The sequence below is a fragment of the Notolepis coatsorum genome (assembly GCF_963971535.1).
Source record: "Notolepis coatsorum genome assembly, chromosome: 4".
In the NCBI taxonomy this organism is placed as follows: Eukaryota; Metazoa; Chordata; class Actinopteri; order Aulopiformes; family Paralepididae; genus Notolepis; species Notolepis coatsorum.
Window position 1 is genome coordinate 24,613,597 of NC_140168.1, and position 27,456 is coordinate 24,641,052.

A 27,456-nucleotide genomic window follows, 5' to 3' on the forward strand; every position below is an offset into this window, starting at 1 on the left:
CAAGACGAAAGTATTTTTCTGGTCTGTATCCCCTTTAACAATTGTTTGTATTGAGCCGTACGTACTGTATTGTACCCATTCTGCAATCTGTTAATAAAGTTTTCAATAAATCAACATCCCTCCTTCTTTCTTTCTCTCCCCAAGTGGAGCAGGAGCGGGACTTGCTGCAGCCCCGTCCCTACTGGAAGGAGTTCCGCTTCGACCTGACTCCGCTGCCCCAGGGCGAGACGGTGACGGCGGCGGAGTTCCGCATCTACAAGACCCTGACCATGGGCCAGAGGGCCAACCGCACGCTGCACATCTCCGTCTACGAGATCCAACGAGAGAACAGACACAGGTTCGTTACATTTGGTTACAAAATCTTTAAAAAATCTTTTACCATTCGTTTCCCTATTTCTCTCTTGTTTTGTCACGCGCCTGACTTTCCTCAAGCCTTATGTAGTCACTATTACCAATTTAAAAAGGTGGAAATCAATAATAACCTGATTATTATTTTAGTAAAAATAAAACATTTTAAAGCATTTATTCCTTTTACTTTAGCAGTAGAGCAATGAGTTTGATGCAATGGACTTAACCGATACTAGATTTGTTGATGGGATTCAAAAGGCAATATCCCATAACCTTGGGGTGATAATGACCCATTGAAATATAATGGCATATATAGACCATGCCATTCATTTTTTTTTTAGTACTCTCTCGCTACAAATTTTACTGCTCATTTTATGCCTATATCTATTTGTATGTCCATTATGTCTACATTACTGCTGTGAAGCACTTTGAGCTGCAATTCTTGTATGAAAGGTACAAATAAATATACAATATACAAATACAGTTTATTATTATTATTATTATTATTATTATTATTATTATTATTATTATTATTATTATTACTAATAATAATTTAAGTAAAATCTCAAAGAATTGGGAGTTTGTCAAATTGAATTCAGGAGGGGAGTTTCCAACAATCAAACCGCAAACTGACCTTGGGTATGTAGTGGGAGAGCAGCTCCCCCGCTTCGTTGTATTTTCAAATGATAAACCAAGGCACAGTCTCACCGCAGGGACTGCTAGCCAAGGCAGATATGTCCCAAATAGAAGATATACCACGTAAGGTACGACTCTCCCAATCTCCTACAGACCGGTTGACACTCAGACGACTTCGTAATAAAATGCACCCAGACTCACACAAGCTGATTTATTTTAGATGTATTTTGATCAGTTCTCCCACAGTATCTCAGATCCAAATAGGTTGTGGAAAACAGTCAGGGTTCTGGAGGATAGGAACCCCGTCTCCCAGTTTCCTGTGTCCCTTAACTCTTAACTGATGGTACAATTGTTTTTCAGATGAGATGCAGGTGTTTCATGGCAGAGGTCTTCAATCACCACTTTATTTCATCCGGGTTCTTATTTGATTCTACCAACCGCCCTGACTGAGCCCAATTCTGCTCAACCTCTGTCCGCTTGCTGAGGCCAGATATCACAGGGATATACAGGAACAGTACTGTATATCTGTATGTCATAAATGTTATGATGAATTGAAAATGGGGGACCTGGTGTAAACAAGACGAAAGTCTTTCTCTGGTCTGCATCCCCTTAACAATTGTGTGTATTGAGCCGCACTGTATTGTACCCATTCTGCAATCTGTCTGCTTGCTGAGGGCAGATATCACAGGGATAGTCTGCTCAACGAGGGCAGATATCCCAAAGGTGCATTGCGATTGAGTAATATACTGTATTTTAAGCATACTTTTATCCTAGCTGCCTTTGTATTCAGAATGATCTAAATGTGACACAGTGCTGGCTGACGAATCCTGAATGATAAACACAGTGTTCCTCTCTTTCCGTCTTCCTCCAGAGAGCCAGAGTTGGTGTTGCTAGACATGCAGTCTGTACCTGCCGGACAGGAAGGCTGGCTGGCCTTCGACGTCACCTCCGCCTCCAACCGCTGGCTCCTGCACCCGCGCAGCAACCTGGGCATACGCCTCTACGTGGAGACGGAAGAGGGTGCGTTCACATTGATATAGTAGGCTATACTAGATCTTTTGTGTAGGGACATACAAAATCGCACCTCTACTGCAAGAGTGCAGCGTCGTTAACACCTCTTTAACACTAGCACAGCCATGGAGAAAATGCCACTAATTCCCTGCCAGGAACGGGTCAGATGACCCGACAGCTTATGAGAAATATGAGAAAAATAAACAGTGTAAACTATATAATTACCTCTGAATATAAAAATATGAGGTTTACCACAATGAAATGTAGGTTTGAGTGACATTAAAAAAAAAAAAAGAAGAAGAAAAAAAAAAAAAAAAAAAACTATATATATATATATATATAATAATAATAATAATAATAATAATAATAATAATATTATTTCTTTTTGGATGGAAGAGCCACACATTGACGGGCAAAGAGCCACATGCGGCTCGCAAGCCACGGGTTGGCCACCCCTGCGCTAGACGCTCGCAAAGTGCTGTGACTTTCGTCTGTTCCAACGGCCCATAATTATGTGGAATAACGTTCTAATTACATTTTCCTGAAGTCATTTTGAAATTTCAGAAACCGTGCCAGGTAAAACGGGTACTTTTAGGAAAAGTCATTGAGTGACAGAGCTGGAGCTCGACCGAGTGACTGAGGATACATTTATTGAAAATGTCTAGGGGTCATGTGACCCCTTGTCGGCTGTGCTATAGTGTTAACAGCACTGCCAGGTTAATGGTGCATGATTACCGCAGTAGCAGTGCAGAGCTCAGAGTCCTGAGAGCTGCATCTGTAGACGGCCACAGACAGTGAGTGCCACTGCTGCGTCCGGGGGGGCGCTCTGCTGTGGGGTCCCTGCCCAAGAGGACACACTGCCCACACACACTATACATCAAATGGCTACAGCATTAAAGGTGGAATCTGTAACGCTATCAAACGGCCATCTCTAAGCACGAGAGGCGAGCCCCTCCCGGGATCTGCAGTTTGTTTACATTTTTGTCTGGGTCTGATGTGCGGATTGGAGTCGAGTGGGGATAGGGGAGCGGTTGCCTTTCGCTGGCCACACCTCAGGTTCTGCCAAATTCACACTATAACAAGTTACTATATAGCTATATACTATAATGTAATATAATATGTATAATATATATAGTAACTTAATTGTACTGTGAATTTCTCCAGACCTCTCTTGGCAGTGCCTGAGGTGTAACCAGCTCCCGCCTAACCCCACTCAATTCCAACCCACACAACATACCAAATAATAACAAATGTAAACAACATGTAATACCCAGCAGGGCTCTTTTGGCTAGAGCGGTGGCCGTTTGGCGGCCAATACAAATAAAAAATGTTACATGATCAAAAGTCGGTCAATCTTTATGAATATTTATGTCATCCATGTGGACATTCATCAGCTAATTTGAACTTGACAAAGTATAGTGTGTATATATATATTAAGGCTGTCAAAGTTAACGCGGTATTAACGCGTTATCGCCCGATTCTATTAACGGTTAACGCCACAATTTTTTTTAACTCACTTAAATTTTTTGCATGAGGGTCATCCTTTTGTGTTAAATGGCTGCATAAAGCAAGCATTTGTTGACTCTCATGTTGATAAGAGTATTAAAACTTGGAACTTGAAAAAGATCCGTTTAAGGTCGATTTTTTTTTAAATGCGATTAATTTGCGATTAATCGCGAGTTAACTATGGACAATCATGCGATTAATCGCGATTAAATATTTTAATCGATTGACAGCACTAATATATATATATAATCTACTAATCTGCTAACACTGCTTGTGATCGTGATTCCCTCTCTTTCAGACCGGTCTCTGTCTGCAGGATGGGTGGGGTTGGTGGGGCGCAGGGGTCCACGTTCTAAACAGCCCTTCATGGTGACGTTCTTCAGGGCCACCCAGGCTCCGTGTCGCCCACCCCGCGCCCTTAAACCGCATCCCCGCAAGAAGAAACCCAAATACGACCTGCCGGTCCCCAGCATTCAAGGTTCACACTAGGCCTTCACTCTAGTCATTTACCATTTATAGACATTTGTATTCTTCATTATTTGGTTTCATTTCAGTATTTATTTACACATTTTGTACTTGGAATAGGCTACACTGTATCAATTGCAATTTTCCTCTGGCCCTCAGATTGTTTCCGGAACTGTAACAGGTTTTCATACAAATACCTAGGCATGAATATGATTCAGTTACTTTCACCTTCTATGAATATTCTTGCTTCCAAGCTGCGACAGAAAATTGGCTTCCTGTACAGAAATAGATCCAGCTTTCCTGTGATTAGTAGAAAGAGGATTGTTGAAGCTGTTTTCTTTTGGCCTATGGTGATGTGATTTATAGGCATGCTTCAACTCTTAAACCGCTGTCTATCATTCTGCCCTCAGATTTATTACTGGTGACAGGTATGATACACACCACTGTGGCAAAGGTTGGATGGCTTTCTCTGGTTGAAAGGCGTAACTATCTTTGGTATTTGTTTAACTTTAAAGCCCTTACTGGTAAGCGTACCTCTTACATCTCTCGACACTGTTGGAATGGAATCTTGGAACCTATTCTACACGTTTAAATGACTGGCTGGTTCTTAGGGTTCCTCCAGTTTGCTCTGAACTAGGAAAAACGACTTTTTCCTTTGATACTTGCAACACCTGGAATGCCCTCCAACTGACTCTGAAGCTGAAGGTTCTTCCTTCTTTTGCTGCACTTAAAAGTATGATCTCCGACCACTGTATACACACTATATGTATGAATTATTTCTGATCAACTAGGTCTTGTTTCGAGGGTAACCTCAGTGTCTTACGAGTTGAAATAAAGGTTTGATTGAAAATGTAATTAAAATAAAATATGATATAAGAATAAATGTATCTTTTTTTTCTGTTTCAGACCACAGTCATGCCAACAGTGGCCGCCAGGCGTGTAAAAAGCATGAGCTCTACGTCAGCTTCAGCGACCTAGGATGGAAGGTGACTCAGCTTTTATTCTCTCTGCTGTGTTATGCTCCTGTTGTCTTCATTTCAACTGCACCTGCATTATACAACATCAATATTAATGTTGTTAAAGGAACAACATTATGGGAAATATGCTTACTGCCTTCTCCAGAGTCAGGCAAGAAGATAGATACCAGTTACCTCTCTGCAGTAGAAAGCTATCCGGCTGCAAGCTAGCTTAGCTTAGCACAAATGAATGGAAGCGGATACGGACCAGCTAGCCTAGCCGTTGGCCAAAAACACCTCTCCTGGAGTTTTAAGCTAGGCTAGTGGTCCGTATCCACTACCATAAATGTGCTAAGCTAGGCTATATGTATAGTTGCTTTAACGGTTGGACCTTTTCCATGTCAAGTTCAAAGTTTATAAACAACTACTTTCATGCACATTTCTACAAGTTCATTGATACAGTGAAATTATCTCTCATAAATGAGGCACCAGATTTGTAACCCTTTGCGGCAAAAAAGAAAAACCCAAATCTTCTCATGTCTTATAAAATCGAAATGTCCATTCCTGTCCGGACTGTACCACAACAAGTCCATGTCTCTGTAAATACACCTGGTATTAACCCTTTCACTGCCACACGACAGAAGGTTAACCCTTTACTATCACACAACCGACGGTCGAAGGGTTAACCGGCTGTCGTGTGGCAGTGAAAGGGTTAACCTTCTGGGAATTGTCACAGTGAAAGGGTTAACCGTTTTGGTAGTGCGGCAGTGAAAGGGTTCATCTGACCTGGGTCACACACTGTAAATCCTTCTTAGAGTGCCAGATGTGTCACACTGGACGAAGCTCACTGAAATGTCACTCCACAGAGCACACAAAGTAGATTTCAGTGAGCTTCAGTCAGCTTGTACAGACAGGAGCTTGACCCCATTGACTCCAGTAATAATTTAGGAATACTACTTGAGCCCGTTCTTCTGTTGTCCTCAGGACTGGGTACTGGCTCCTACTGGCTACTCAGCCTACTACTGTGATGGAGAATGCCTCTACCCTCTGGGCTCCTGTATGAATGCTACCAACCACGCCCTCATCCAGCAAGTGGTCAGTAATTGCTTCATGCTTATGCCTGGAAGAACACCATGTCATTGGATCTGGTTCACATACAGTTAAATATCAGATTAAAAATAAATAAAAAATGAAGATGCAAAGCACCTCATACTGTCACTAACCAACCTAAGTCTTTCTTTCATTCAGTCAGTCACTCATGGTGAGTCACTCTGCCCCCTAGTGGCTGCTCACAGGCATGGCACTTTGACTCTTATTCAGAGAATCTACTTCGCATCACACCTATCCTTGTTTTCAGATGAAACACCTCTATGGCCAACAACGCCACTAACTCCTTCAGTAATCCACTCACACTCTGCCCCTAATGGCAGCAGCTAACAGGCATGACATTTTGTGTGAGGACAATTCAATCTATGAGAATGCTTGGCATAAATGACCGTGTTTTTGTTTATAGAATAGAATAGAATAGAAATACAGGGGTGGCTGGGTGGCGCAGCGGACATTGTGCTTGTCACCAACGCAAGAGACACCGGGTTCGAATCCGGCTGTCGGCGTTGCCTCCGGCTTGGGCCGGCCATCATACTAACTCAATTGGCAGAGTTAGCGGGTGGAAGTCGATGGGTGGTAATCTGGACGTTGTGGACAGCGACTCCTACAGGTCGATTGGGGGACGCCTGCACAGCAGAGACAGGAAATGGCGGGGGTAGTGTGAGCCTGCCACATGTTACACCTCGCCAATGAGAGTCCGCGCTGGCAGGTGAAAAGATGTGACAGGATGGCCTTTTTTTTTTTTGTTTTTTGTCTTTTTCCCCCTCCATTTTCCTCCGATTTTTCTCCCATCCCAATGTTAGTCGTATGCCAATTCCCAGTCCCTTCCTGGTCGCTGCGCACTTACCCCCCACAGTCAGATCATCTGGGAGAGTGGAGGCTACCACGTGCTTCCTCCGACACACGTCCAGCCAATCACCGCTTCTTTTCACCTGGCAGCGCGGATTCTCATCGAGAGGGCGTAGCGTGTGGGAGGACCACACTATCCCCCTCGAGTCCTATCCGCGCTTAGCAGGCGCCCCGACCGAACTGTAGGAGTCGCTGTTTACAACGACCCGGACCCACCCCGCCAGCTTCTCCCACCCTCTAATACAGCCAATTGTATTAGTGCAGACGGCCAGCCAAGCTGGTGACAACCCCGGAGCTGTGAGCTGGATTCGAACAGGCGAATCCAGCTCACAGCTCCGGGGCTGGTGACGAACGCAATCTCCACTCGGCCACCTAACCGCCTTGACAGGATGGCCCTTCTAAGGTTTCTCTCCTCCACACTGCCTGTGGAGCTTTTTTCCCTATTGTTAGGTTTTAGTGAGTTTTTCCTTACCTTCGCGTGGGGTATGTCTGGGAGTGCTTGCATTCTTTCATTTATTTGCATTCATCTAAAAATGTTTGGACCTTATGGTGTTCTTGTTCTGTTCTTGACTTATTGTTATGTTTTCTTCTTGACTTGTTTAAAGAAGACCTGTACGGCCCATGGGGACATTAACGTGTGTTGTCGGGCCCTATAAATACATTTTATTTGATTTGATTTTGATATGCGAGCAACGTTCAAGACAGGGGAGGGGAGAATTGAAAATAGAAAGAGGAGAAAAAGTGGATAAAAAAAAAAGAATAGAATAGAAATACCGTACTTTTCGGACTATAAGCCGCGGCTTTTTCCCCCATTTTTCGACCCTGCGGCTTATATAACGGTGCGGCTTATATGTGGACCAAAGCCGAAAATATAGATTTTTTTACTGCATTGAAATGTTATTTATCTGTTCCCTTATTTGCTAAACTTAATACAACTTGTAAATTAGTTAATTCTTGTTATTTGTCCGACAGTATTGTGACAATCCCCTCTGTGCACGAACCCTTACATATGGTAATTAAACATTAAAACACCTGCGGCTTATAGTCCAGTGCGGCTTATATATGTACACATCATTCAATTTAGCTGCTGCGGCTTATAGTCAGGTGCGGCTTATAGTGCGAAAAGTACGGTACTTTAATCATCCCGAGGGAAATTTGGCACTACAAATCGCTCACAGTAAACATTTAGGTAGACAAAACAAAGTCACAAATAAGAATAACAAAAACATTGCCTAAGAATAAAGAATAAAATAAGCCTAAGAATAAAATAATAATAATAAAATACGGTCTGAGATTCACATTTCCTATGTTATGTATATACATTCTAATATAGAATCTACAGTGAAAATCTACAGAAATCTACAGTAAGTGTAATATTGAACAATGTTGTTTTAAAAGTAAAAGTCCAGGAAGATGGTAACTGTCACCCTGTGCTCAGTGATGCAGTGAGGCACAGTGATGCATTGTAGAGTCTGATGGCTGTCGGAATGAAGGACTTCCTGTGCCAGTGCTACATCTTGGGAGTGTTAGTCTAGCACTGAACATGCTCCTCCTGTCAGCCAAGTCTGTGTATATAGTGGGTGGGAGGGGGTTGTCCCTGATGGCATGGAGCTTAGCAAGGCTCCTCCTCTCCGCCACCACCGCTAGAGTCCAGCTCCACCCCAACCACGCTACCTTCCTGACCGTCCCCCGTGCAAATAGCCTAGCAGTCCATTTACCATCATCATTTAAGTTAATTTCAAACCTTTATTTGAGGGCAATTGAGGTTCCCCTCATCTACAGTCATGTTGAGTGTACATATAGAAATAAGCAACATGGCCACTACTCAGGATACAAACTAAACGTGACAAAGACACAGACCTTAGCATGGAACTATACCCCAACGACGGAAATTAGGGAACAGTACGGGATAAGATGGGACATGGACAAGATTAAATACTTAGGGGTGAACATCACGAGAGGGGTGGGGAAACTGTTTGAGGCGAACTATACACAGATAAATCAGAACATCAAGAGAGACTTAGAGAGATGGACAGTAATGCCCTTGGGACTTCAATTCAAGAATAGAGGTCATTAAAATGAACATACTATCAAGGTTACTGTACCTATTCCAGTCACTACCGATACAAATACCACAGAATCAATTCAGGGAGTGGGACAGACTGATATCGAGGTTCATATGGGCGGGGAGAAGACCACGGGTCAGATATAAAACACTACAACTACCAAAGGAAGAGGGAGGGATGGCAGTACCCAGCCTACAAGATTATTACTATGCAGCACAACTGAGAGCAGTGACGTGCTGGTGTAACGACAGATATGAGGCAAGATGGAAAGACATTGAAAAAGAAGGGGAGGGATACAAGGTACAAGCTCTGGTGGGAGATAGGGAACTATTTAAAGAAAAAGAGGGACTATTAGATCCAATCACCAAATGCACCTTGACCATATGGAACAGAGTAGTAAAAACACACAAATTGGAGAAGCAGTCAGGGGTTCTGAGATGGGTAGCACATGACAAGAGATTCAAACCAGGGAGGTTAGACCATGGATTCAGAAGGTGGGAGAGGGGGGCAACAGCGATATGCAAAATGATAGAGAAGGGGGAAATGCAGACACTACAAAAATTAAAGGAGAAATTTGGACTAGAAAACAGGGACCACTTCAGATATCTACAGGTTAGAGATTACTACAACAAAGAAATAAGGGGGGCCAAAGACGAAGAACAGAATGGAATAATCAAGATGATAGTATGGGCATACGAAGGGGGGCAAGGAAGAGTAATATCAGCAATATACCGGGCTATAATGAACAGCAAGGGACACACGACCGATTACATAAGGGAGAAATGGGAGAGAGAACTAGAGATAGAAATAACAGGGAAGGAATGGGGGAACATATGCGAGGTGCAACATTCAACAACAGGATCGAGGATATGGAAAGAGTTTGGATGGAAAAACATAATCAGATTCTTTATAACCCCAGAGCTGAAGGGAAAATATGCACCAACACAAAGAGCATGCTGGAGGATGTGTGGGAAGGAGGGGGCAAATCACACGCACATATTCTGGGGATGTCAGAAGCTGAAGGGGTATTGGGAGGAGATAGGGGAGGCAATGATCAGAATATTAGGATACGGGTTACCACAAACAGGACTGGTGCTTTACTTAGGAGACCTGACACACAAGGGAATACAAGGGGGGGACAAATATTTAATAAAGATAATGTTGATAGCGGCCAGAAAAGCAATAACAAGACTGTGGTACAAAGAAGACCCACCGACAATAGCACAATGGGTAGGAATAGTGGAAGAGATACAGGATATGGAGAGGATAACACACATGCTGAGGTTACAGGAAGAGAAATTTGGAGAAAGATGGGGAAAGTGGGAGGATTACAAGGGGAACGAAAACGACATCACAGAGGAAGAACCAAATACATCACAAGAGGGCGAAGGGTAAAGGAGGAAAGAGGTTCAAAGAGGGTCTCTGAACCCATGTCACACACTTAATGTTTTACAATTGTTTTATGTTTTTTTAAGTCAGTATTTTTATTTTTCGTCTTTTGGGTATTACATTTTTTCTTTATTATTTATGTCTGTTTAATAGTGTTGTTGATGTTATTGTATATGTTGTGTTGTTTGTCTCAATACAAATTTAAGTTTAAAAAAATAAAAATAAATAAGCAACAAAAAAAAGAATATAAAATCATAACAATAAGACAACAAGACAAGGCAAAAATAAGGATACCAATCAATTAAAACACGTACAACTTGATTGACAATGGTTAGAGATCAACGTTTTAAACTCAGCAACAGAGGGGAGAATCTCAAGCTTTAAGGACTGTTGGAGTTCATTCCATGAGCTAGTGGCATCATAGCAAAAATGCAGATTTACCTGTTCTGAGCAAACTGGGGGACCATAACACATTAAATGCCACAGTTTGCCCGTCTCAACCACTCTCTGCCACCACTCTAAGCCTATGGAGATGTTCACCTTCTTTGCAGGGCTATAACTTTTTAAATTGTAGTGCTAAATTGACATTACTATGGCCCATTCAACATCGATTATCTATCGTTCAGGATGTAGGAACGTTATACTTTTTCATTCATAGATTCATACGAAAATACCGTCTAGAATATAAATATGTTTTTATCGTTTTCTGCAGTAATTCCTAGAACGTGAGTTATAGGCATAAGCGCATAGATTATCAACTGCCGTTTGTTGCCGATACACGCTATATTAAATATTTCAACTGTACATGATCCTAAACGTTATGACTGATCATGCGAGGATGAACGGGGGGGGGGGGTCGTTTATAATTCCGTGATCGTTAGTAAATGCTTTATGTAGTATGGGTGATATATTGATCAGAGCAGTTTGCATTAATAATAATAAACAAACACGCTGAAAGTATCGTTACTGTCCTCTTACCGTTCGCCGATGAGACTGGAGGAAAAAGATCCCACTTATTTGACGGCAATCTACTAGATCCATTTCCGGTTTGTATAATAATAATAAACGCCCAAATCATATCGATTATTGAGTTATGGCAGCGATCCATATCCACGGATGTGTGTCTAGAGTCCCGCAACAATATGTGAGTGCCGGACACATTTTCCAGATGCACGGAGATCACCAGAGATCCATTTCCGGTTGTAACTCGCCGATCATCCACCAGGCGGCAGTATTGAAGCAGAGTTGTGCAGGCTCCCACTGTATCAGCCGAGGCTGGGTGAGGGAATTATGAATACCATGGCGAAAAAATGAAATATGATATCAATAACGTTGTACGCCGTGGTATGGCAGAATTAGCATGACCTTGAAACGCGTTGTACGACGTTATTGGCGCCAGATGTGTTAAGGACCAGCCAGTCACTAGAACGGGTTCCATAGGTTCCAAAGTTCCATTCCAATAATGATGTTGTATAAGGAGGTAGCTTACCAGTAAGGGCCCTAAACATTTACAAATACCAGTGTTTGTTGCGTCTCTCCATCAGCGAGGACCACCCAACCTTCTCATAAAGGACACCTGATGAGTGTCGTATGTCATTAACACTATGGTCGCCAAAAACACCTTACCACGTCATTCCCCGCCATGCTCATTCTGCCAAAGACGCCGTACCACGTCTTTGATAACAATATTTCAAAAATCTGTGATCGCAATCATATTTCTCCCCCGGAGACTTGAGATCTACTGTTGATCCCCTCTCAACTCTCCAACGGTTCAAGAGCGCCATCTGGTGGCCGATCGGCGGATCGCTCAAACCGGAAACGGAAGCTGGTGCTCATTCCAATTCGGTCCGATCACTCGCTAATAGTCCCAGGACTCGAGCTAGACACAATGGATAGCAATCGGTTAACAATAACTCGATAAACAACATGATTTGGACATATATACTATTATACAACCTGGAGATGGATCGCATTTTTCTACATCCCATAATAGGAATATTTCTGCTCCACGCTCATCGCCCCGAGGAAGCTACGGTTAGTGTCAGCGTTATTTTTTAACGTGTTCGATACAAACTGCTCTAATGATCATATCACCCACACTAGATGAATCATCTAACGTTGGCCACGGTATTATAAACGACCCCCCCCCAGCCGGTCAACATCAGATGATAAGTAGTAACTTCTAGAAGCACGTCCATTTGAATTTTTTTTTATCTCGCGCCGATTGCTATCAAACTGTATACAATCATCAATATAATGCATTTAGGGCTATAAATCACGTTCTGGAGAAAGCTGCAGAAAACGATAAAAACATACTTATACTTTAAACCGTATTTTAGTATTAATATGTGAATGAAAAAGTATAACGTTGCTACACCCTGAACAATAGATACTTGATGTTGAATGGGCCATAGTAATGTCAATTTAGCAATACAATTTAAAAAGTTATAGCCCTGCAAAGAAGGGGAACTTCTCCATAGACAAATAGAGCTGGCGTGGGATGGTTTATTAAGAATATAAGTGTTAATGATGAATCTGAGGGCAGAGTGATAAGACAGTCCAGGGATGTCCAGTCAGTCCATTCACCTACCAGTGTTGTAGTCGAGTCACTAAATCTCGAGTCAGAGTCGAGTCTCGAGTCCCCAGTGTTCGAGTCCGAGTCGAGTCCCCATTACCCTAGTCCGAGTCCAAGTCATCAAGGTTGAGTCCACTCCACTCTGGCAGTCAAAGAGCTGATATACAAATAAAAAATTTAAATAAAAGGTCTACATTAAACATAAATGACACAGCGGTCACCATTTCAATGGGAGTTTATTTACTTTGTGACACAATAGCCAAACAAATGCACTAGCCATCAATATCTTATGCCAAATGATTAGGGCCTATTACAAAAAATTTTATTAACTGTATTTATCAAAGTCGGAGTCCTCGTCTGCACCTTCCGAGTCCGAATGCAGTCAATGCTCGAGTCCTAGTCCAAGTCCGAGTCATCAGTGCTCAAGTCCAAGTCGAGTCACGAGTCCTGAAAATCAGTCCAGGACTCGGACTCGAGTACTACAACACTGTAGGGCTGTCCCCGACTAAGGATTTGGATAGTCGACTATGATTGGCCGAAATTAGCCGATAGTCAACTATGAAAAAAATAAGATTTGAAAAAAGTATATATAATAATTATTTTTTCCATTCCATTTGGGCTGTGGGGGGTGCTTAATGTCTGAAGGAGTCGACTGAAGGCTTCTTGTCCTCTGCAAAAGCATGCAATTGGTCCACTGATGGATACATCTTGTTATACAACGGCATGCAAATTTCTCGATTCTGATTGGCTGAAACAGTCATTTTACACGTGTTTATTCTTCACAATTCCACGCTGCTGGCCCAGGACCCACAACCGAATCACATCACATCACTCCGCCGGATCACAAGATGGCGGACAATAATATTTAATAAATGGATATGTTGATAACGACTAAACAACTAAATATCAAGCGATTCTGTCACTGCGAATGACTTAGTCCTTTAAACAATGTTGGATGATGTAATTGATGGGTCTTGAATCATTGTGTAACAAAAGAAAAATCGCGGATTGATTGATTGATTGATTTTCAATTTTTTTTTCAATTTCTTTTTCCTTCTCTCTGACTGCAGCCCTCACTCTCACACTGTCCGACGCTGGCTCAGTCTCCACCCACCCCCACACACACACAGGCGCACACACACACACACACACACACACACTCCTGTCTGCAACGCGGGGGATAGTCAGACTGAGAGAGAGCTGGGTGCTGCGCTGTTCTAAGTGAGCATGGCCTATTGAGTTGATTGATTGCTAATTTTATTACTGTACGCTTGGTTTCCAACTGGTTAAGTTTAGGCCCTCTACAGTAGGTTTAAAAAAATAAATAAAAAAATAGGGCGAAGAAAACTTTTTTTTCCTATAGGGCAAAGAAAACATTTTAATTTGTTTTACCTACTTTCTATAGAAGCATCTAAGAATGAAGTTCTATAGAAAGTAGGTCTGCATCCCCTTAACAATTGTGTGTATTGAGCCGTACTGTATTGTACCCATTCTGCATCTGGTAATAAAATGTTCAATCAATCATTCCAATAATACACAGTTGGATGTGTTAGTTGGTTGGATGCACTTCCGAGCTGCTTCCACATGAGGCAACTTCTCTCAATCATTCCAATAATACACAGTTGGATGTGTTAGTTGGTTGGATGCACTTCCGAGCTGCTTCCACATGGAGGCAAATTGTCTTTTTTGTAGTTGTGGGAACTACTTTTTCTGGCGGATGGTTTTTTCAATAAATCTTCGATTAATGTGTTTATTGTATAGCAATAAGGTTGGATGAATGTGGCAGTTGTATAAAAGCTTTACACCACTTGCAGTCGTGATTTGTGAACAATAAACCATGCCTAGGGGGGTCTAACGACCCTCGGCTGCGCCTCGGGCCTAACAACCACCCCTAGGCATGGTTTATTGTTCACAAACCACTCCTGCGCGTGATGTAATGCTTAAATATTTGTCTAGTCTAGTGTGTTCATTAGACGGGTTAAAATCCTCTTTCAGTGCCTCTGTGCCTGTTTTCTTAGGCAGTTAGCCTCTGGTATGCGTGCCATTAGCATTAGCCACGCTTCTAGGCCTCTTTTCTTTTTGAAAGAATGATTAAAAAATATATATAAAAAAATATATATATATTAAAAGTTTTTTTCTTTTTGGACTAAGAGGTTGGCAGTCGACTACGGCTCCTTTCGATCGATTAGTCGACTACTATTCGACTAATAGGGGTCAGCCCTATACAACACTGTCACCTATCGGACTCCATTCCGTTCAGCTCCGCTGTGTCGTGTTCTCTCTTCTCTCCGGTGCAGGTGCACCTCTTGAAGCCCGACGAGGTGCCCAAGGCGTGCTGCGCCCCCACCAAGCTCAGCCCCATCTCCGTCCTCTTCTACGACGACAACAACAACGTCATCCTGAAGAAGCACCGGAACATGGTGGTCAAGACCTGCGGCTGCTTATGATGCCGACTTTCAGAGCCGTTTGCCCAGTTACGGAAGCCGAGGGCGGCCACGTCCTTATATATTATTTTAGTGCCGTTTTCTCGTGATAACGACTTATTATTCCGTTATCTCGATATAACAAAGTCCGTTTTCTCGTGATAACGACTTATTATTTCGTTATCTCGATATAACAAAGTCCGTTTTCTCGTGATAACGACTTATTATTCCGTTATCTCGATATAACAAAGACCGTTTTCTCGTGATAACGGATTCATTTATTTCATTATCTTGATATAACAAAGATCGTTTTCTCGTGATAGCGGATTCATTTATTTCATTATCTCGATATAACAAAGATCGTTTTCTCGTGATAACGGATTCATTTGTTTCATTATCTCGATATAACAAAGACCGTTTTCTCGTGATAACGGATTAATTTATTTCATTATCTCGATATAACAAAGATCGTTTTCTCGTGATAACGGATTCATTTATTTCGTTATCTCGATATAACAAAGATCGTTTTCTCGTGATAACCGATTCATTTATTTCATTATCTCGATATAACAGAGATCGTTTTCTCGTGATAACGGATTCATTTGTTTCATTATCTCGATATAACAGAGAAGACTTTAGTTTTGGTGGGATGATTATCCAGAACCATGTGCAGAACTCTGAGATGATTGCGAGCTGGTTCATGTGATCACGCCATCCTGACTTCAGCCTTCAAGAGCTGCCACTGGCTGTATGTTGCTGTGCTGAACAACTTACTGAAATAACTTAATCCGTTATCACGAGAAAACGATCTTTGTTATATCGAGATAATGAAATAAATGTATCCGTTATCACGAGAAAACGATCTTTGTTATATCGAGATAATGAAATAAATGTATCCGTTATCACGAGAAAACTGCAATAAAATAATAAATAAAGACGTGGCCGTTCTCGACATCCAGTTTGTTGACTTCGACACAGATTAAAGAGGTAGTCCGCGAGATCCTCATTTTAGTTTTTTTGGCGACATCTATTGGTGATAAGCGATCATTGCTGTTGCGTTTTTTCTTTGCACTGTATTGACTTGCTTTTCATCTTGAAAATTCATGCCAACTACTGAGTTAATCTTCTATTCATTCCAAACAAACGGTTGTCGCTACTGGTGACTAAAACACATCACTTCCTGTGTGCCGGATGATTTGCGCGGGAATGTCCTGCCAGACACCAGTGTTTAAAAACAGCCAGGAACAGCAAATGTAAAAGCATTCATCAACTGGGTATAGGTAGAATCACTATTGTGTTATATGGATTGGCGATAGAGAGTGGCAAAATAGACATTTATTTATATGCAAATGTTAGATATTATTACTTTAAGCTAAGTCTAGGACACACTATTAGAGCTATTTGCCCAGTTTGTTGCCTTTGACACAGATTAAGCTAAGTCTAGGACAAAAACTTTGTCTAAATTATTATGAAATGTTTAACATTGACTGTATTATATAAGCCACTCTTAAGAACTATGGTGTGTTTCTGTGTTTGCCTGCCTCAGTATAGGCACTAGGGTTGTTTTCTGGAGTGACAAACTCAAGTCTTGAACCGAAGCACTTTTCATTCATGATTCTAAGATGTTTTCAATAACGAGATTACTTATTTTTATTTGGAATTTGCTATTACTTTCACTATTGTAGCAACACAGACATCTGAGAGGACCATATTGGACTGATGACCAGGTGACCATTCACTAAACTTATGTATTTATTTCAGAGAATCAGTAGTAGGCCTTTACCTTCGTTGCGCTCATGTATTTTTCTACAAAGCAATCTTGTATGTCAAGCACAATGCCAGTCATTACTGTTAACCTCTTCAGTTAATAAAACTTGATATTATTTTGTGGTCACTTTTTTTTTCAACCAAAAAACTAAGGTACCCATGTACATGTCAAAATACTTCCCAAAGGTCAGTGAATACCACGACCACAACACCAGAGGAAGCTCAACAAATCATGTTAAACCCAGATTCGGCTCAAACACATTTAGCAATTATGCCACATCAATGTGGAACGCCCTACCCAAAGCTGTAAAGGAATGTGAATCCCTACCCACATTAAAAACCACTCTAAAAGAGCACCTACGGGAGGCTGCAATTCGAAACTGGCCGTAAATGTCCAAACCCCCCCACCCCCTCCTAATAGACAGTCTCCTCCCCTCCATATGTATATATTCTCTCCCCACCGTATGTATATTTCTCTCCCACCCACCCACCCCTCGTAATGTAGTCTCCTCCCCACCGTATGTATATATTCTCTCCCACCCACCCACCCCTCCTAATGTAGTCTCCTCCCCACCGTATGTATATATTCTCTCCCCACCGTATGTATATTTCTCTCCCACCCATCCCCTCCTAATGTAGTCTCCTCCCCATATGTATAAACTCTCCGTCAGGATCTATGGGTAACACAAATGTAACATTACTATATACCTGTATGTCATGTATGTCCCTATGCCATAAATGTCATGTATGTTGTGTATGTCATAAATGTCACTATGAATTGAAAATGGGGGACCCTGATGTAAACAAGACAAACGTCTTTCTCTGGTCTGCATCCCCTTAACAATTGTATGTATTGAGCCGTACTGTATTGTACCCATTCTGCAATCTGTTAAATAAAGTTTTCATTCATTCATACAAGTAGGTAGCCATGGAAAAACGATCCATATATTTGGATTTTATTGTAGTTAAATCTGAAGAACTATATAAGTGTTTTGAAAGTTTAAGTTAAAGGACCGTTGATTTTGGGCAGAACTTAGAAATATTTTTCATTCTTAGGTAGCTAGCAGGCCATGTGTTAGCAGCAGGCCTTTGTGTACGTCTACAACTGTTATGCACATAACAAGCGTGTGTGTCACTAGAGGGTTTGATGGACAGCTCGCTTGTTCCAATCATTTGACTTGGTCGTCGTGATTGACGTCATTGTTTTAGCTCCTGCCCCTTACCGGAATGCGATTTTTTCCATTTCAGTGTCAAACTTATTATTTCTTTCAGTACTATCGATTACTGTCGTATAAGAAATTAAAAAAAAATTGCCAAAAATCGGCAGCTGCCTCTTGATCCTTTAATCTGATCACTTGGTGTGTGAATGTGATAGACCACAAGAAACTGCTCAACCGTGGCGGTCTTTAAACTATTAGTGAAGGGCTGTCCCTGACTAAGGATTTGGATGGTTGACTATGATTGGCCAAAATTTGCCGTTAGTAGACTATTGGTCGACAAATTTTTTTATTATAATGTAAAAAAAAAAATGAAATAAAAATTAAAAAAAATTCCATTCCATTTGGGCTGTGGGGGGTGCTTAATGTCTGAAGGAGTCGACTGAAGGCTTCTTGTCGTCTGCAAAAGCATGCAATTGATCCACTGATGGATACATCTTGATATTTGTCTAGTCTAGTGTGTTCATTAGATGGGTGAAATCCTCTTTCAGTGCCTCTGTGCCTGTTTTCATAGGCAGTTAGCCTCTGGTATGCGTGCCATTAGCGTTAGCCACGCTTCTAGGCCTCTTTTCTTTTGGAAAGAATGATTAAAAAAAATATTATAATATATATATATTTTTTGTATTCGACTAAGAGGGCAGTCGACTACGGCTCCTTTCGATCGATTATTCAACTAATAGGGGTCAGCCCTTCCGTCAGACATTAAGCACCCCCACAGCCCAAATGGAATGATAAAAAAAAAATAAAAAATGTAAATACTTTTTTTTCTTCAAATTTTTTTCTTTTCATAGTCAACTAATAGTAGACTATCGGCTAATTTCGGCCAATCATAGTCGACTATCCAAATCCTTAGTCGGGGACAGCCCTACTATATAGATAAAGTATGTACATCATACTACATACTGTTGGAGCTTACTGTTCAGTACACAGAGTGTAGTATGTACTACATACAACATACTTGGACGACCTGCACACCCAGGTGGAAGTGGCCAAATTCACTCACAGCTATTTTCACTTGCTAGATATGCAATCAGGAGGATATCAGTGGCCAGTATGTTGTTGCTTTTTATGTTGGATGTACCGGTATATGGAAAATCGTTGGGTGACAAAACTGCGGAAATGGCACTAGAAATGATCTGTTGCAAAGAATTGTGGGATTTAAACGATTGTGTAGCAACGATCCACTCCATACTTCAAATGTTAATGCTTTTGGTATGCATACTAATCTTGGTCACATACATTATTCACATAACCGATCACATACTGAAAGTGCATACAATATAGTAGATAAAAAAATCTAACCCTAACTAACCTTACTGTCATGCACTTGTCTTAATAAACTAACCTACACTGTAGCACTAAACACTTTGATGAACATTGTTACTCAGCTGATAAAGTTGTGCCCTTCCTGATGACTTGTCGTACAGAACTTGTAAGTCGCTTTGGATAAAAGCATCAGCTAAATGACTAAATGTAAATGTAGATAGCAAGGAGAAATGCGAAGCAGCTAAAGATGCAGCATTCCAATGTATCACGGATATTGCAACATTACAGAAATAACACAAGGAGGCACACTACTAGATATGGGCTCTTTAAATACAACGCTCAATTTATTCGAAAAGGGTTTCAAGCATTTAATTTTTTACTGATGTAAGCAAAAATATAATGAACAACCAAAACAGGAATATTGTTTTGGCAGTTTAAACCAGGAAGTCTCAAAATCTCAGTCCATTGGGGCTACTTACAGTTCCCTCATACGCAGACACACCAATCTCCCATAACCATAAGACCTGAAATAACGAGTGTGTGTGTGTGTGTATGGAAGGAATACAAAACACTTGCGTTACATGTATAAAAAAGAAATTTTTTAAAAGGAGAACAAAAAACATGGAAATATGAGTGACCTATTTTTAAAGCCCTGCCCTCTTTTCTTGACCCTCCAATCACAACTGTTGCTTCCCTCAGGGCAGGGTTTGAGGTCATTGGCAAAAAAAAGGAAGCAACAGTAACACACACACCATACTTCATAATAGGGGCCTTGCATAGAATGTCTGGAATGCCTATTTTCCCCGTCCATGTTGGAAGAGACAATGGTTGCCATGTGCAAAAACAACAGTTATGTGTTGATATATACATGAGAAATATATCAACAAAATTGTAACAATTCTGTGTTTTATTACTGGAACTTGTCAGTGTTTCACCTACTCTTCCAGGCCGCACAGAAGAATCTTCTTTCCAAAGTGGTTACCAACGGGTCGCAGGCGTCAGCCATGCTGGAAAAAAAGACTAGAAAAGCACTCTGTGCAAGGCCTCTACGTGTTCGATCACGAGGTACGGTTTGCCGAACTGTCCACGTTGGACAAAGGAATACATTTTTTTATTCAGTAAAACCTCAGACTCCAACTTCCAGCACTCCGCCAAATCCTGGTCTCACCAGGTTTACGTCGTTATCGCAAGATGACGCACCGACGAGGGATGTCATTATTATTGTGGCGTGTCTTAAAAGCGAAACACAGGATCCAGCTATGGGCCTGCGTCGCCTCTGAGGCACCTCCACTAAACAGCTTCCCCATGGGAGCGGCCCCGGAGGACACAAGCCTCGATTGTCTGCGAGGGTGAAGGGTTCCGCTGCCAGGGCCTCCGATGTGCCGGCCGTACATCATTGTGAACTATGAAGGGTTTGTTCCGAGAAGGCAGGCCGTCGCTCGTTGGCCAAGGTAGTAAAATTAGTAATTACTTGTTGTAATTTTCACCTTAAAAAGGTTTTTGTTTATAAACCTATCTTACCGCCTTAACCTTAACGGAGACCTCGCGCCCCCCAAGCCCTAGCTGCAATAGGGATGAAACCTTTGGTTTTTGAAAATATAGCGAATTGTTTATTATTTACTTTGCAGCTTAGTGACAACCCTTCAAATACAGAATTAAATAACCATTATATTTTTTTTAGATTGAAGGAATTTTTTTTTGAATCTCTACGGAGATACCACCATCTCAACTGCCAGTTTCACTCCCTAATACAATATAGAATCTCTGCGTGTTTATTTTCAGTTGAAGAGGACTCGAGTCAAAAGCTAGCAAGCTTTCTCCCTGGGACACTCCTCTGGAAGAGGGGGGGGGGGGTCGTTGTACACGGAAGACATACAAAAAAAAAAAGGGGTGCTGGGGTAGTTCTGCCCCGTCTGTTCGGGTCATGTTCTCACACATACACACACATATATGTGCGCACACACACACACATATGTGCGCACCCACCCACCCACCCTCCCTCCCTCCCTCCCTCCCACCCACCCACCCTCCCTGCCGCCCACCCACCCTCCAGAGCACGGGGCTCAGTACACCGTCCAATACTGAAGAGGAGCCCAGGGTTGGTCGTCAACGTCCGTCGTCAAGGTTAAGTCTTTGCGTTCCAATGTTGGGAATCGTGGTCTTCATGTATCTGTAAGAACAACAACAACAACACCCAGAGGGAAAACGTTGTGAATCAAACAGGACACGTCTTCTTCTGACTGTAGTAAGATGAGATAAGATATCCCTTTATTGATCCCCTTGGGGGGGGATTTGGGCATCATAGCAGCACGGGGAAGGGGGGGCGGGGGTACAGGTATGTGCAGGGTAATAGCGGGAAAGACATAAATATAGACAATAAAACTTGATATACAAATATAAAAATTAGACATTTCTCATTATGTATATTCTACAAGAGAAACAATCTAACTTGAAAAAAAGTGGGGGGGGGGGGGATATTACAGAGTTTCTCGTATATATCAACACTTGGACAAAGGTTTGGAAGCAACCGTTGTGATTGGAGAATCAATAAAAGAGGGTGGGGTTTGAGACGGGTCAATTCTTCTATGTTGACAACTTGATCAGTGTTCACAAGTACTCAGAGTGCAAACACACCAGCCGCGCACGCAGGCACTCGCGAGAACACGCGCGTGGCCGGGCACACCGAGTCCGACTTCAGAGCGGGCGAAAGCGCACAGAGGAAGGCACATTTACATTGTAAATGCCTAGTCTATTGCGAAGTCAGTCCCCGTTTGAAGATTTTTTTTATCCATTTTTTCTCCTTATTTTCTATTTTTCTCCCATCCCAATTTTCGTGTTTTCCCATTTCTCCCCTCCCCTGTCTTGAACGTTGCTTGCATATGCCCCCCACTGGTCGGTTGTAGGGAGGATAGAAGCCTTGCATCATGTGTCCCCTCCGGTACACGAGGAGGCAGCCTGTCACATCATTTCAGCCAGCGCAGACTCTCATTGGCGAGGTGTAACGTGTGGGAGGCTCACACTATACCCGCGCCATTTCCTGTCTCTGCTGTGCAGGCGTCCCCCAACCGACCTGTAGGAGTCGCTGTCCACAACGACCAGATTACCACCCATCGACTTCCACCTGCTGACTCAGCCAATTGAGCCAGTATGACGGCCGGCCCAAGCCGGAGGCAATGCTGACACCCGGTTTCGAGACCGGAGTCTCTTGCATTGGTGACGAGCGCAATCTCTGCTGCGCCACCCAGCCGCCCCCCGTTTTGAAGATTTTTTAAAGATTTCCAGTTCCAGTGTTCTATTGTCCATTTTGCATGTATAACCAGTTATTATATAATTAATTAAACTTTTTGAATTGATTTTAGAATGATGATCAGTGTGACTATACTCCTGAAAAAGTATAGTAATATGGTTTATTTGTATTGGGAAAGATACAGACACATTAGCTGGTTGAACAACATCTATATGTGTGGTAATAATGCAGATATTGAGTGTATTTCTGTGAAAATGCGTATGGCACACGCCTCTGAATCCAACCAAAGCGAAAACTATCGCTTCCAGCTCACGAGTCGCGCGCCCGCGTGTGGCCGGTGGGCACAGCTACGTCCGTTAACATGGAAGCGAAAGTGAAGCGCTGGTCGGTCGCCCGCCCGCCCGCCTTCGCGTGCAGCTGGTGTGTCTGCGCTGTTAGAGCAATCCTTGGCCATATGGATGATATATTAATTCTTAACCAAGAAAACTTGCCTAAAAGTACATACCCAGGTAAATGGAAGATTGCTCCACTTCTACAAGGGCCATTTGCATGTTCTTGGTATCTAGGGACATCTATGGACCTCAGGCAGGGAACAAACTTAACTTTTTGACTTACCAGCCATTTGGCTGGTAGATTTTAAAAACTACCAGCCAGGCAGATTTTTTACCAGCCAAAAATTAAAAATTGCTTTTTAGTATATCGCCATGTGTTATTATTACTATATAATACTCTCATATGCTATTTTCAATTAATTTAATATCATAAACAACATAAGGAATATTAGCATAATTTTGAGTGGACTGAAGGAATGAGTCAGCGTTAATAGTTTTAAATGCAAATAATTTATTGAAACATAGAAGTGGGGTCGGACACACACACACTGTTTCAACTCACCACCCCCGCATCATATTGTAGTCTAGTCGGTCTTCCAACTTCCACTCCTCTCGAAACCTTTTTATATTTGAATATCAACATTATCTGTGCATCCTCAGTAATCCTCAGTTTACTACAATATACTCCTCTCCTGAGTCCTGACTAGTGACTTCATCGTCTTTCCAAACGCACTCACACACACAGAGAAAGGGAGAGTGCCCCCCCCCCCCCCATTTCCCTTTCCCCAGTCCACACTGTCTGCTGTTCTCTATGGCTCTGCCGCTGATCAGGATTAGCTTGTTAGCTTACGCTAACATAACGTTCATTTCGGGCGATGTGGGCATAAAGGAATGGCGACGATGCAATGCATGTTAGATGCATTTGACCCGTTGTGAGAAGAAGAAAAAACCACAGACTTATTTCGGCTCGCAAAATAGGCACAACTTAACTTTTTGACTTACCAGCCATTTGGCTGGTAGATTTTAAAAACGACCAGCCAGGCAGATTTTTTACCAGCCATTGGCGGTTGGCTGGTACTTATTTTGTTCCCTGACCTCAGGGAATGTATTCCCAGTGTCAGGAATATTGTGTCGGTTACTATGCTTGAGTAAATTGTAATGAACCAAAGGAGAATATAAATTGTTGTTATTATTGTTTTTTCCCCCCCATTTTTGACGGTATTAACACCATGCTAACAAAGATCATAAGCAAAAGGATGCCACTGAGCTCATTCAGCTAATAGACCCGTCTCAAACCCTGCCCCTTTTCTTGATCCTCCAATCACAGCTGTCGCTGTTTGTACGAGGAAGTCAGAGGTAAGCGACAGCTGTGATTGGAGGATCAAGAAAAGAGGGCAGGGTTTTGAGACAGGTCCATTCTTGAGAACAGGTATAGAAAAAAGCTAAGCAAATTAACAAAAGGGCAATCATTTACAGGGGGTTTTGTATACAGTACTGAATTTTGCCAACCAGACACATGCAATATGAATATAGAATATCAGGCCCATAAATGACTTTATATGGTCATGTGATACATCTTTTGAAAGGCCCAGGTCTCCTCTTTGGCCTCCTCTAGTTAAATCTGGATGTAGTCGTGCCACCAGGCGCCCGGTATAGGGCAACAAAGACTGAATGAGATATACTGTAAATACAGTTACTTCCGGAAAATCGACAGTTCCGCCATTTCTTTCCGGATTGAGACGAGTTTCCTAGACGTTCACAGAAAGGTAAAGAAACAATATACGCTGTATTTTATGGCAATAACGTTGAGGTTTGTTTGACCTGTGAGATATAAACACGACAATCCAGTTATTGCTGGTAAGAATATTTTTTTTGTCTGCAGCTGGTGTGAGCTGGGTAGTGTAGTTTTATGAAATGTAGACATCCATCGAAAGCCCTGATAGGGTTTAGTAGGGTTAGGGTCTTTACTAGGGTGTTTACTCTTGGCTACATTTGAAACAGAAACACAACATCACTGAATAGTGAATAGTAATACGGACTGTATTGATCTATTTGTGCAACATTAAATCAATTAAATTGAGTGCAATTCCTCATCAGTTACAAGGCTATTCCCAACAGCGGCCAGTTTTTATTTTTAACCAGCTGCTTGCAATTTCCCTCATATTCGCTAGATGTCAATGTAGCCTCATAACGTTAAAGATCAAAGTATTGAGCGGTGACCGTGTCACCGGTAATGCCATGAGAAATTTCACATCACTGTGGCAACCCTACACTTCCGGGGTAACTTGGTAAAGTTCTGTCGTTGATCCCAACCCCATGGCGTCCCGTCTACTTCATCATACATGGTGTCAAAGTGAAAAACAACTCGGAACCTCTGCTCTACTCTGCTGATGCTCGTCTCAGTGAGTGGAGACACTTGGTGAGCAGCTTAGCAGGGAAAACAAGTGCAGAAAACAGCGACGAACTTCACATGCTCTCAAAGGCAGAGAGCCGGCGAGTCTGTGGGTTGCTAGGCAACAGGGCCAGATCCACACAACAGAGGCATAAAGGGTTTTATGATTGCTATATGGAAGAGGGGGGGGGGGGGGAGGACGAATTGTAGAATCGTCATGTTGAATAGCCAAATCCCATTCGACTGAGAAAACTCATGGTAAATAGACTGCATTTATATAGCTTTTATCCAAACCGCTTTACAAATTATGCCCCACATTCACGTACCGATGGCGGAGGTGCCAACCTGCTCATCGGGAGCAGTTAGGGGTTAAGTGTCTTGCTCAAGGACACTTCGACACGCTGTCGGGAGGAACCGGAATGGAACCTTCAGATTATCAAATGAGATTACCCACTGTCGCATTACCTCAGAAATGACTTCTCCACAATAGCTTTATGAAAAATAAAAGTAGAACTTGAGATATACAATGTGGGAGTTTGACTACAAATCGGACAAAACATGGTGGATTTTCATGCGGGGGGTCGAGCGAGTAGAACAGAAATTGCAGGTTTATTATTATTATCTATAATTTTTTTTATAGATATACATTTAGAGTAGGCCCTCAGAGCACGAATGCTTTTTTTCAGCAACGCCCTGCTTCACATTCACACAGTTCCATTCACACCTCTGGGAGCTGCCCAGTACAACCACAGTCACTGTTGGCCACTGAGCAACTCCACTGGAGCAGTTGGGGGTTTAAGTGCCTTGCTCACTGGCACTTCAGAGGTTAGTATTGAGGGCACAGGGGAGAGTTATTCATCGACTTCCTCACCCAGACTTTTCCTGCCGGGGGATCAAACCGGCGAGCTTCCGGTCACAAACACGCTTCTCTAACCATTAGGCCACGCTGCCCAAATTGATAAGATAAGATATTCCTTTATTGATCCCCTTGGGGAAATTCAGGCATCATAGCAGCATGGGTTAGGGGAGGTATAGGTATGGGCAGGGAAATAGTAGAAGACATAAATAAAATGATAGTAAAGATAAACATAAGCAGTCTAAACAATATAATTAACTCTGCATATAATGATATGAGCAAGTAAACAGTGTAATCAAAAGGTGCAGGTCAGGATCAGTATGCCCCAGTTATGTTATATGTTACAATAAATATGGTCAATAAACACTTTACACATTATCAATTTTATACCCTGCTGATAACTGCTAAGGTGCCTGGTACTATTATATAATTAAATCGTAGAATAGGTCTGCGTTGGTTGCCAATAACGAGATTTCTCGTTATTTCTTTTATTAGCGATATCCATTCATTTTTCATCCGTCCAGCCTTTACATTATCAATGGGAATGGCTCTGAGCTCGAAAAGGGCAAATACCGCCCCCTATCATCTCCCGGATGATAATGCACATCATTGGATTGGATTGAGTGAAAAAGTGCATCAGAGAAATACTCCGGTCCAGGATTTTCCCATCTCTGGCAAGCAGTGTCGTGTTACCAGATTCACTGGCGAGGCTGGAAGCAGCTTGGATTATGCGTTTCAGACGATAACGTTGGATCAATAAACGCGATCAATATTTGGAATGGCGATCAGGAATTGGATTCATCTTTTTGCAGAACATCTTAGGTAAGGAATCTATGTTACCAGTTTTGGGTTAATCAGAGTTGTTTTTCACAGATTTCACAATGCGTGCGTGTGTGGCGTTAGGCGCGGCACGAATAAATGATTTTTCAGCCCGCTTTTGTATCGTGCATGAGAACACAAATACTCTCGATAATCTAGCGTTCATTTGAAAACTATTCATAAATCAGCCGGAAAATGACTATGTGTTTTGTGTATTCCAGTAAATGGC

The 27,456-nt window shown here is 42.1% G+C and overlaps 2 protein-coding genes across 2 annotated transcripts in view; one reads left to right on the top strand and one right to left on the bottom strand.

Annotated features, from left to right (window-relative positions):
- The window catches only part of bmp8a (bone morphogenetic protein 8a), a 30,917-nt gene extending 13,709 nt beyond the window's left edge, over positions 1 to 17,208 (top strand). Inside the window, exons 2-7 of the mRNA XM_084313501.1 lie at positions 145 to 337; positions 1,856 to 2,004; positions 3,800 to 3,979; positions 4,873 to 4,952; positions 5,907 to 6,017; positions 15,206 to 17,208. Of these exons, the coding sequence (XP_084169627.1) occupies positions 145 to 337; positions 1,856 to 2,004; positions 3,800 to 3,979; positions 4,873 to 4,952; positions 5,907 to 6,017; positions 15,206 to 15,355 (863 nt within the window). The 3' untranslated portion in view covers positions 15,356 to 17,208. The remainder of the gene's footprint in view (positions 1 to 144; positions 338 to 1,855; positions 2,005 to 3,799; positions 3,980 to 4,872; positions 4,953 to 5,906; positions 6,018 to 15,205) is intronic.
- Positions 17,209 to 21,614: 4,406 nt separating this feature from the next.
- Positions 21,615 to 27,456, bottom strand: part of LOC311227152 (zinc finger protein 706) — a 32,662-nt gene continuing 26,820 nt past the window's right edge. The window contains exon 4 of the mRNA XM_084312691.1: positions 21,615 to 21,751. The gene's annotated coding sequence lies outside the window, so the exon portion shown is untranslated. The remainder of the gene's footprint in view (positions 21,752 to 27,456) is intronic.